The sequence below is a fragment of the Nesoenas mayeri genome (genome assembly GCF_963082525.1).
Source record: "Nesoenas mayeri genome assembly, chromosome: 1".
Lineage (NCBI taxonomy): Eukaryota > Metazoa > Chordata > Aves > Columbiformes > Columbidae > Nesoenas > Nesoenas mayeri.
This window is the reverse complement of record NC_137541.1, coordinates 191,232,328-191,244,142: the sequence shown is the minus strand read 5'-3', so window position 1 is coordinate 191,244,142 and position 11,815 is coordinate 191,232,328. Positions and strand designations below refer to the sequence as shown.

The 11,815-nt window shown below is 45.7% G+C and overlaps 1 protein-coding gene across 1 annotated transcript in view; it reads right to left on the bottom strand.

Moving 5' to 3' along the window:
• Window positions 1-2,879: 2,879 nt before the first annotated feature.
• The window catches only part of FLT1 (fms related receptor tyrosine kinase 1), a gene marked incomplete at both ends in the record, with an annotated part of 114,682 nt that continues 105,746 nt past the window's right edge, over window positions 2,880-11,815 (bottom strand). The window contains 6 exons of the mRNA XM_080354072.1: window positions 2,880-3,084; window positions 8,201-8,292; window positions 8,833-8,917; window positions 9,334-9,464; window positions 9,558-9,663; window positions 11,025-11,124. Of these exons, the coding sequence (XP_080210198.1) occupies window positions 2,880-3,084; window positions 8,201-8,292; window positions 8,833-8,917; window positions 9,334-9,464; window positions 9,558-9,663; window positions 11,025-11,124 (719 nt within the window). The remainder of the gene's footprint in view (window positions 3,085-8,200; window positions 8,293-8,832; window positions 8,918-9,333; window positions 9,465-9,557; window positions 9,664-11,024; window positions 11,125-11,815) is intronic.

The following is an 11,815-nucleotide window of genomic DNA, read 5'->3' as shown; positions in this document are numbered from 1 at the left end:
TAGAATGTCCCGAGTTTGAAGGAACCCACAAGGATCATGGAGTCCAACTCCTGTCCCTGCAGAGGACAGCCCCAAAATTCATACCATATGTCTGAGGGTGTTGTCCAGTCTCTTCTTGAACACTGTCAGGCTGTGACACTTCCTTGGGGAGTCTGTTCCAGTGCTCTACCACCCTCTGGGGGAAGAACCTTTTCCTAATATCCAATCTAAACCTCCCCTGGTGCAACTTGAGGCCATTACCTCTTGTCCTATCACTTGTTACTTGGAAAAAGAAACCAACACCCACCTCACTACAACCTCCTTTCAGGTAGCTGTAGACAGTGATAAGGTCTCCCCTCAGTCTCCTTTTCTCCAGGTTAAATAGCCCCAGTTCCCTCAGCTGCCCCTCATCAGACTCGTGCTCCAGGCCCCTCACCAGCTTAATCACCCTCCTCTGTACTCTCTCCAGCACCTCAATGTCTTTCTTGTAGTGAGGGGCTCAAAACCAAACACAGGATTCAAGGTGTGAAAAACGTCTTCATGGAAAGGGTTGTCAGGTGTTGGAACAGGCTGCCCAGGGAACGTTGGAGGTGTTTAAAAGACACACAGATGAGGTTCCTAGGGACGTGTTTTAGTGGTGGACTCAGCAGTGTTACGTTAGTGGTTGGATATGATGGATGAAAGGTCTTTTCCAACCAAAACAATTCTATGATTTTAACTGTGGAAGTAACTGGGCATGGGGGCAGTTGAATGGATATTTGTCAATGGGCTGCTCTGTCTTCCCCCAGCCTGAAACCCTGCCTCTCCCAGAGACAGAATTGAATTTTTGCTTTTAGACAGCAATAAACACTTCTTTGATATGCTGAATCTAGAGGATGTCACTCACACAGGGAGCAGTACAAGTGTCCCCCACCATACCTGCTTTGCTGTGTGTGAAATGTGCCTTCCATGCAAATATTCCATATTCTCCTTTGCTCACAAAACTGGCCCATGGGATGGATTGTTTGCCAGATGTTAATGCTGCCCAATGCTGAATCACCTGCTGTAGCAGTCTCTTATATTGGATTATTAATTCATTTGGCAGAACTCTGTGGATTCTTTCAAAAGCAAACTTTATTATATGAATTTAGCAGTCAAATACATTATATGAAGACAGAAAATGCAAGACAAAATAGGAGTTATCCACATCCAAAGAAATTTAGGGGGTTGATATAAAAGTAATCTATGTAGTCCAGTTTTCTTAAATATTTATGCACAAAAAGCATATTTATATATTTACACTGTGCAAATATTTCCTTTGAGATGCATCATCCCATAACTTTCTTTGCTCAATTGAAGATAACAGTTCTTTAAATTTTATTTTGTTTTGATCAAGATGAAATATACTTTATCAGCAAGAGACAGTGCAATAAATACTGAAAACTGATGGTCTCTTGGCCAGGAAGATCTAGAATTGATACATAGCTTATAAGTAGTGGTACGTACTTCTTGTACGTGAATGTCCAAGAACATTTTTGTTTGTAAATACACAGAAGGTCATTTGCCTTCAAGTCTGTTAGTGGATTAAAGTCACAGCTCTTAAGCTGAGTTTTAAGAGGTCAGAACCATATTATATGTAGCATTTGAGTTAATATATATTAATAGTGGACCAAAAGGAGCTGATATTGGGCAGTGGTTTTTGAAGACAACAGCGCTACTGTGTTAAATGGCCAACTCTCATTTTTATATTGCATTCAAAAGTGAAAGGGGATTGTGCATCCTTATGCTTCTCAAACAAACATTCATAGCCTTTCATTCATACAAAAGTATGTTGCAAATGAATGATACATTTTTATTCCTGTACATATATACTGATAACTAACCTGGAAAATTGACTGTCTTCATAGAAAAGCTGCCCTAACTTTCAAAGGAGATTGTCTTGTCATTTCTAACTAATCTCTTAAAACTCTCTAGTGATCGATTCATTAAAGTATATGCAGCTTAGTAGCCATACTGTCTTTTCAGACAGATTCCCATAAATAAAATATAATCAGTGCAGTGTTAGAAGGTCCACGAGGTTTTGTGGACAGAGCTTGGCTTTAACATATCTAGCTTGTGGTTTGGTTCCAGTGTCTGTGTTGGCATACTGACAAAGTGCAAGACTTCAAGAACATATACTTGATTTCAGCAGGCTTGTCCAAGCCGAACTGATCTGTATTCCCTGTTGTTGCAGCCCTGGCTCTGATCTTAGTTCTCCTCTGTCCTTGCCAATTGTGTTTTGCAACACACATTTGACATTCTTGCCTCACAAGACACCTTACCGTGCTTGCCATCCAGAGCAGAAAGAGCCATGCAATGCCCCATCCCCAGCTAGCTAATCCTGCTTCCTCGGGGTGTCAGCCTTCCCTCAAGTTTCTCAAAGTAGAAGTCTCACTAAAAACTGTAGAGCATGATCTGTTTCTAGTTTCCCTCTTCTTGAAGAATCCTGTGTTTTCCAACACTACACAGGCCCCAGTAGCAGGGTTCCCAAAGGCTCCCAGCTGCCTCTCCAAACCAGAACACCGGGGCTGAGCAGAGGCTGAGTGACCACAGTATGAAATACCATCCTACCACCAGGGACCAAACAGCAACCAGGTTTTCTCTGCAATGATGACCATCCAGGTTTTCAGAAGCACTGGGCAATTTTGGTGGCAGCTGTTGGTGTTCAACATTGGGAAAGTCAAGGCCTAAGCATTAGTATTTTGCTATAGTTTGTATATGCTTCTTGCAGTCTGTAGAAAAGCAGATAATTGAGATTAAGCCAATGATATCTTTCTCAATTTTAGGATAATTAAAATTATTTGGGTTAAAGTTTTTAAACTGACAGTGTTTCAGAAGAACCTTTTTGGATTAAACACGTTTAAATCTTGGCCTAGAAGTGCTTAAACGGGCGGCTGAGAATAAAGCACCACGGAGTTGTAGTCTGGAGGGGGCGAATGACACACTTTCATTTTCTCCAGCACCGTGTTACCATACGTATATCTTCGCTTGGAGTCACTGAGCTGATCACAACTGAAACTGCAGAAGCTTCTTGGCTTGGTTATTCCAGAAAGCACCGACTCCTTGCTCCTGCTGGCATCTTTCACGCTGTAACAGAGCAGTGTCACTGTTAGCATATTTAATGTGTACGGGCATTTGTTTTAATGACCTGAGCAAAGCCACATCACAAGAAGCAGCTTTGTTTATTCTCAATTGATGGGAACGGCATTGATGCAGATGGGATTGCTCAATGGGAGGGCGGAACGGAGGACTGAAAGCTCTCCTGTATCTCTCTTGAAGCCCCTTCTGAACGGAGATGCTGTGAGTGAACATCTCCGTTAAAGTGCTGCTGTTGTTTTAAAGTGTCTTGGTGCTTACAGGGGATATTTGATCACTCAGTCTAAGCTCTATTACTCATTTGTGGCCTGTGCTCTAGGGAGTGAAACTTCATGGCAGGGCAAAGCAGTGTGGAGTATCTGACATCTATGCTGATGCTGGGCTGGGGATGCCCGTAGGGTCCCCACATTTAAATGTTCTTTCTAAGGGAACTGGGGGTTTTTTAGCAGGAGGAGTGAAATAATGAAAGATCTCAAGCCTCTGGGCAAAAGCAGAAAGCTATGAATGTACGTGTTCCCAAAGCCTAGTGCGGGGATGACTTTTTAAAATAAATGCCTGATGTTTGTGAAGAAGGGCACAAGGTCTGCGTAGCTCCTCTCTTTGGCTTCTCTCAGCAGCAGACATAAACTGGTTTGAATTAGAGTTTTCCTGTCCCACAAAGGACCGGTTATCTTGTAGACTGGCTTTTATAAGGTGCCCTTTACAAGAGGGGTTTAATGTCTTCTCAGCTAAGCCACTGTTTAAGACACTGATCACCTTGCAGCACTTTCTCACCTGTACTCAGAGAGCATAGTGCTTAAAAAGGCTTTTTCAATAATGAAGAAATTTGAGGCAAAGAGAATTTTCACACCGTTGAACTTAGATGCCAAAGATTTTTCTGTAGACGAAGGACAAGACAGAACAATTTACATCATGATTATACATGAAATCCTAATGTAAACATATGTTGGACTGTGACGCCTAAAATTAGATTCTCTCCTTTGTATTTTTATAAGTTCATGGACACTCTGCTCCTCTGGGTTTATAAGGTCAGGAACATTGGCAGTCCTAGTCCTGAATTCCAGAAGAGACAGTCAGAACATCTGTTGAGGCTTTTGAAGCCCAGGGGTTTGCTTTTCATTTTAATTTGCACTGCTGTGTTTTTGAGTGAAGCACAGAACTGGTAGCACAGAGCCTTTCCTGATTAAGAAATGGAGAATTAACAGTTTCTCTTAGATTTCACAGTTTCTTGAATCTTTAACTCATGAGCCTGTGTGCTTTTTAAAGAGTATGGTCCCTGTTTTCTGTCCTGCTCTAGGAAACTGGAGGGTCCTACCAAGAAGGCCCTACATCTACATTTGTTTGAGATGGATGGAGTTCATGAGGAGGAGCCCTCATGACGAGGATTGCAGATGCATCCCATATTTTTATATTGCATCTATCGGCAGATGGACGAGTAATTGCCTTGGGATAAATCCTGCAACTATATGACAGGGTTAGTCACAGACTCAATGGGTCTGTGACTAATACAGAATTTTTGTGAAGGGTTTAAAGAGAAACACTTCTGTGGTTTACATTGTAAGTCCTGGGGAGCAGTGGACTGGCAAAAGTGTAGTGTGCATGTGAAGTTATGAGACTTAAAATCATCATGCTTGGTCCTTTCATTCGTCAGCAGGCTTTTGCATCCTGAGAATTTTCTTGTGAGCTAGATTTGGCTTCTACTTCAATTAATAAAACTACAACAGTAGAGCTGCATCTATTAATTTTACCCTGAATGCAGTGCTGTACCTGGGCATGCCCTCCCATGGAGACCTTTGAGGGAGCCCCTGGGGTTCTGGGATCCATAGTCAGGCTTTATTTTGAGACCAAGCTTACAGTCAATAAAGGCTTCTCTAGCTGTGGACTATCTCATTTGCACTCTAGAAATGTAAATGAGCAGCTGTCATGTTGGTTTTTAATTGGTATCGTTTGTTGGAGGAAATGGCTGCTGCTTTCCTGACAGACTGAAGAACAGAGTGAGGTTAGAGACTGGCTGTGGCTCTTGAGATGCTTGTTCCAGCACACAAGCGGCGGAGTTCACAGCTGTTTTTCTGGCTTAACAGTTTGCTTTGACTCAGGGGTTTGCTCCAGCCCAAGGATTTTGGCTTACTTGGGTTGGGCTTTTTCACCAATCCTGAAAAGCTAGAAGAGAGTTGCAGTTGGGATCCTTTCCACTTGCAAAGGAGCAGAGCTCAGAAGGTGGTCCTTTCTCTGCCCCCAGACCTTTCTATTGGGATCTTGTTACCTGAGGCCTTACATTAGGGAAGACTTAGCTCTATGCTGTTCAGAGTATGACTTATTTTCATCTCAATGGCAATAGCAAGTCCAAGACATGTAGCAACCACTTCTGTTTTTACACTCCTGGCCACCACCTGGGCCTCAGGGGCTCACCAAGGTATGGGCTGATGTTTGTTTCCTATAGCAAAACCAAGGGTGAGCTTTGCATGTTGGCGCCTTTCCCTCCACAGGAGTGGGCGCCTGAGGAGAGGGGACTCTGCTGGCTCGGTGGGGTGCCCCTGCACTCTCAGGTAACCTGGCTCCTTCCTCTGGGGTTGATCACGCTGAGTAAGGACCAGTGCATGTACTGGCACCCTCCTGGAGTCAACTGATGAGTTTCCTCTGAAACAAACCCTGGGTGCACTTTTGGGGACAGGCAAGATGCACCAGATTTGGGTCCTTCCACCCCATGCCACCAAGCCTGAATCCAATGATGCTGTGCTCCAGGGTACACACACACACCCTTTTGCTGCTCTGAGAGCATCACCCCACCGTGCGGGCTTGCATGCGATTTCACATGCTTTGAATTGAGAAAAAAACCCATGCTGAGTGCAGTCGTTGTCTTCTGGGCAGCAGGAAATGTGGGGTCCCAGGGAAAGGCAGGGCTCGGGGTGTCCCTGCGGTGAGCACAGCCAACCTGCCCCAGCCTGCTGGCGAGTGGGGAGAGGACAGGGCATGGCCCTGCAGTACCCTCAGCGCAGGACCTGCAAGTGCGTTTTTCTGCATCTGTGTCCTGAACTGCGGTGTTGAGGTTTACAGCATGAAGGTAAGTGCTGCGGAAGCAGTGAGGTGTTACAGTGAAGGTGATCTAGCTATAAGCTGCTGCTCAGAGGAGGGTGACCCCTGCCTCAGCCTGGTGCTGGCACCAGCTGTACTGATGGTGAGCTGCTGCTGCTCACTCAGAAGCTATTCTGGGGCTGTTCTTCTGATAATCCAGCGACCTGAACCAGCTCTCTGCAAGGCAAGCCAAGCAGAAATGTCAGCACAAGAGAGAGGGTAGGGCTGCAGAGCAGGATGCTTGAGACGGAAGGGAAGAAGCAGGACTATGCATCTGGTTAGATCAGCTTCCATGTGTCAAACCCCTCCAGGCTCCACCTTGTTCAGTGTTCCGTGCAACATTCAGGGGTATTTATTTACTGTTCCAACTTAGCCTAAGTAAAGGATGCTTAGCTAAGAAGTTTAGCTTACAGGCCAGATGACCTTGTACGTTCTCAGCCAAGTGCTCTGTTTCTATGAGGATTTATGTTCTAGCAGCCACTGTTGAGTTCAATTTTATTCCCCCATCCAAGCATTCCTTTTCCTTTTGCAGCTGAAAATGCTGCTTAAAGCAGTTCCGGAGGGGTGCTTGGGGCACACTCCACGTATTCTGTACCATGCAAAGAAAAAGGCATTTCATACATTTCATTTGGGGAGGTTGCCATGTTGTCTCTGCAGCTGACAGCAGCCTTCAGAAATGTCACATTTACACAAATTAAAAATGGGTTAAACCACTTCTAGGAAACATTGCATCCTTTGGAACCCTGTAATATCCACACACATTCCAAGCTCTGTAACACCTGGGTCCTCAAAAGAAAGTATGAAAAATTACCTCAGTAACATCAAAATACCATAAAATTGCCCACAAGCCCCTTCTCTGAACAGTCAAGGCAGGAGAAAGGGTTTTCCAGCACTTGTTTGGAGTGGTTTGTATCACCCCAGCTTTGCCACGCATGGGCAGTGCTCCATTGCAGACTCCCGCCAGCAGCACGTTTGCCCAGCACACTGTGTATTTTGGCTGTGTGAGCGTGCATGCTCTCATACACGTATTTCTAAGCTTGTAACTAACGCCCTCTTAGTCACCGGCATTTTTCTTGAAACAAGACCTCTCTGCCTTGACTGCACATTTCAGCCAGCTCCAATTGTTCATGAAGACAATACTACACCTCCCAACCTGCCCAGCTGCAAGTTGCTGACAAGTTCGGCTCAGGCAGGATGGCGGGATGGCCTTGACCTCTTGCCAGCGTAAGATGAACGTTGGGTTGGGTCTGGGCAGTCCCTGGGCTGGCTGAGAGCAGCGAGCCAAAACCAGCCACAGACACCGCCAGCTTCGCAGCGTCTGGGAACTGAGACACCGCCGGCATTGAGAAAATAAACATTTCCCATTTACAGAGAGTTTGTGTTAGTGCAACACATTTCTTAGGGCAGCCCTAGTTCCCTGCTTGGGCAGCTGTCAGGAATTAGGTGGAGGAAGGTGGCCAGTATATTAAAGTGCTTAAAGGCAGGAAGAGAAGTGAAGCTCTCACATCCATCTATTGTAAAGTTGCCACTTTAGCATCCTGAGCCCATGGGTGTTAAATGGGCCGTGCTTAGCTGAGTCATGGAAAAGAAGGGCAAAAACAAGCACGGGGAGCCTTGTCCCAGCTGCAGTGCCCTTGGGGACTTGCAGAAATGACTGCAAATTCTTCATAGCCACATGTTCCTCCTCCCCATTGCCAAGGGCTTGTTTCCTACAGTTACCTACCTCTGCCCCAGCTTAGTCCCTTTTGGCACTCAGCATGCAGTTGAGACTCAGGTTGATCGGTAGCATGCTAATAAATCATATTGGTGATACGCATCAAAAGGGCTGAGGGTTATTCGTTTGCTCAAAGGCACATGGAGGGTGAGGTGTGGGAGCTGATTGCTGACTCAACTGAGCAGGACACGCTTCAGCAAGTGTTTGCAGGGACCAAGGAGACCTCAGCCACTTTCACTAGGCCTGATATAGCATGAGGACCTTGAATACTCCTTTGCCCTCTAAAACATGAAGGAGAAGAAGGAAACATAAAATACAAACCCAAAAAGTGTCCGTTTCTGCTTGCTGCCTGTCCAGGTGAAGCGTTTCAGTTCTTCTGGAGCCAGCACCATCCCACTGTCTGCTTGGTAATCCTTGAAGAAGAAAGAGAGACATGAGTCTATTAGGTGTTAACTGTAGAAAGTTAGTTTTAAAATGGGCTCAATTATTCTTCAGTCAGCTTTTCAGCATCGTTTTTGTTGTTCATGCTCACGCTCACGGAGCTCTATCTGACTGATAACAGGACTTGTTCCTGCCAGGAACCTCTGATGGAAATGTGTCCCACAATTCTCATTTGCGCACTAGTATTCTGACAAAAACACAAATCTAAGGGATTTTAGGTGGCTCTTCCACAGCGGTGGGACTCAGATGGGACCCCAGCAGCTGTACCTATCAGATCTACTGCCACTGGCCATTGCTTATCAGGGAAGGTGTGTTTGCATAGTCAGCAAGGATCTACTGTCCCCAGTTTGTAGGACATGGGATAACAGCATCCTGCAAGCACAGCTAATTTTGCACCTTGTATCAGTAGAGCTGACAAATCAGTAGAACCCTTTTTTGATTCTCCTTGTATAAGTCTGTCACACAAATAAAAAGAGATAAATGGTGTACCATTTGGCTCAAGAGTCACTTACATTAAATACACGTGTTTCCTTGATGGGAAGCTCTTCAAATGTCTTTATGCGCTGGGGTGGTTTTATTTTGAAAGTGTTTATATATCTGTTCAACAAAAAAAAAGCAGGACAATTTTTGATGAGAGTGTGGAGTGCGTAAGCAGGAAGCCCTGCGTATTTCTGTTTCTTTAAGCAGTTGCCTAACTGTCACCGAGGTAGTTTACACCAAAGGGACTTCCTAACCAGACCCCACCCAAACCTCCCTCCCCAGCCCTGGTACGCACACAGCTGCCTGTGTCACAGTGTCTGAGCTTAGTGACCTGATGGACTCCCTGGGCAGAGACGCTTTAATGGGCCATCCCAGTCCAGTGAGATCCTGATGCTGGTGGCCTGGTGGCTGGTGGGACGCTCAGACTGTGTGGGGTGTCTCTGGATGTTTTCTCCCACCCAGGTCCAAACCAGGCTATGCAGCAAGCTACAACACACAACAAATGAACTTGGTCCTGATATTGTTTCTCTCACCTGACATTTTCAGTGCTTCCACAGCTTGAGCTTGTAACAGGAAAATTTTCTTTGCACAAAGGATTGGATGCAGATGGAAACCCACTTTCTGTTGTAAATATACTATTGAGGGGTATGTAGTCTTTGCCTTCCTAAACACACATAAGAAATCCAAGTGTTATTCCTGGGACTGTGTGACCAGTCACGCCTGCCTTGCTGACAGCACACAGTCATGGCATTAGTACCTGCTGGACCTTTGCTTGCAGCAGGTCACCCAGCTTTTTCACCAGCTCGGAGAACCTTGGTCTGTCATTAGGATTGCTTCGCCAGCAGTCCAGCATGATTTGGTAGCTGTGAGGGCAAAAGCAAAAAGAGCACGTGGTGGGGTTACAGATCAGCTGGATTCAAGGCAACCCAGTCCCCGACAGCTTGTCACCAATAGAGTTAACTGCCAAGCCCACCTGACTTTACAAGGATGCTCTCCAACACCACCAAGACGTCTTACTAAAAGAATAAACTTTCCACAAAAAAAAGCAAATAACCTTCTTCCCGCAAGACATCAGGAAAACCACATCAAAATAATAATTTAGCCAACTAGTCATACTTTCTTTTTTTATTCCTAATTAAGCATTAAACCTTTGTATTAAACATCTATTGAGTGACAATGTTTAAGTTAAGGCATCCTAAGATGACTTATATGAATGTGTCACTTCCTTGTATTGGTTGAGTTGAGCTTTCCTTCCTGCAATAAAATACGTGGAAGAAGAAAAAAAAAAAAGCTCTTATCTACTGTCACTAGGATAATAAAACGAGCCAATGGGTAATACTGCCACATAGCCATGGCTGGCTCACATCCTTTCTCTTCTTCCAAAACTACTTTTTGGTAAGTGTTGCTATTTAAAGCCATGATGTTGCACTCGAAAAGGCACCAAAGACACCTACATGTACTTGATTTTGCCTCCAGAGGAAAAATACCCTGACATGTTCCTGCTCCTGAATGATGTGAGCCCTGTGGTGCGTGTTGGGTGTGCTGCAGGTGCCTCCCCCAGCAGAGTGCTCTGTCCTGCTGCCAGGGCAGAGGGGCTGCAAGCTCAGGGTCTCACTTGGACTCCCTCCCTCGGGACCTCCAAAAAGGTGTTGGCCATGCAGTGGCAGCTGGAGGCTGCACCTGAAGGCAGGGGACCAGGGAGCCACAGCCTATGTCATGGTGGCGGGGCTTAGACAAACCCTGTAGGTGACACAGACAGGGAGGCTGCAGGTCTCTGTCACCTTCCTCTACCGTCAGACACTGTCTCCAGGAAAGGGTGGACACTCCTCGCCTGAGTGTTTGTGAGGAAGCCTCCCCTGTCGCTTCCTAAGTCAAGACGACGTTAATAATATCGCATTCCTCCAGCACTTATCTGCGTGCACGTTGGTAAATATTAAACCTGGAGAGGGATGAATGACCTCCCTCCTCTGGGCTGCTCTCTCAGGTCTCCTTGGGCCCAGCCCTAGTGGTCCCTCTTCACCATTTCTTACTCCATGGGAGTGCCAGGAGGCCAAGCATGAGGGAGGACACAAGAAGATGCTGACAACAACAAGCAGATACAAGGCAGCACTGAGTTGTTTTTCCTTATGTTGGCATGAGGTACTTTTGGGGATACTCATTCATCATCTGCAAGGTAACCCAGGAGGGCAGTGGTACACAAGGCAAGCGTAGGAAGGCATCTTACATCTCCTCGGTCGCTTGTTCTGGGGCTCGCATTCTTGTGCCTTCCTTTAGTCTGCTGCAGAAATCCTCATCTATTTGGACTCCAGGATAAGGAGAGGCGCCTGGGGATGACATTGGGAGAACAGGGTCATACGTGCTTTGAGTTGGGCACCTGTGACCTAGCCTTGGCCCTATGCATCCCTGCCAAACACTCAGGGTGTGCAACTTCTGCTTGCAGAGCTGAGAGCCTGGGGACATCCCCCCCGGGGGCCTGGCCCCCCCAGCTGCTGCAGGCAGGGAGCTGCTGCTGACACTGCTTTAAGCCCTGGTCCTTGGAGCCGGGGCTAGGATGAAACCTGGCACTATCCGTGGTGTTTGCCTGGCCTGAATACCAAAACCAAACATGAATTTGACTTGAAAAGAATCCCTCAAGAACAACCAAGTCTGATGTCTCTGTGGTTTGGCCCACCACAAATTCTAGTAAGCAAAGTATTAGCAAACCCCAAATGCTCAAAATCACATTGAAAATAATAAAATCACAGTTTTAAATCAGATCATTGTACGTTTGTATTATTTCTGTAGTTTCTGTTGTTTTAAGGTTCAGCCTGATTGTGCTGTTGGTCTTCTTTCTGTAGATAAGAAAAACATCAGGAAAAGGGAAAATGAAAGAAAAAACTAAAGAGCTCTCTGAGAGTCAGACAGTCACCAGGGTCAAGGAGCTGGGGCTTTAAGAAAAAAATAGTAGGTATTATAAGGCTGACCATAAAATCACAAGAGTTGGCAGGCTGACCAGCAATATGTATTTAAACTAAT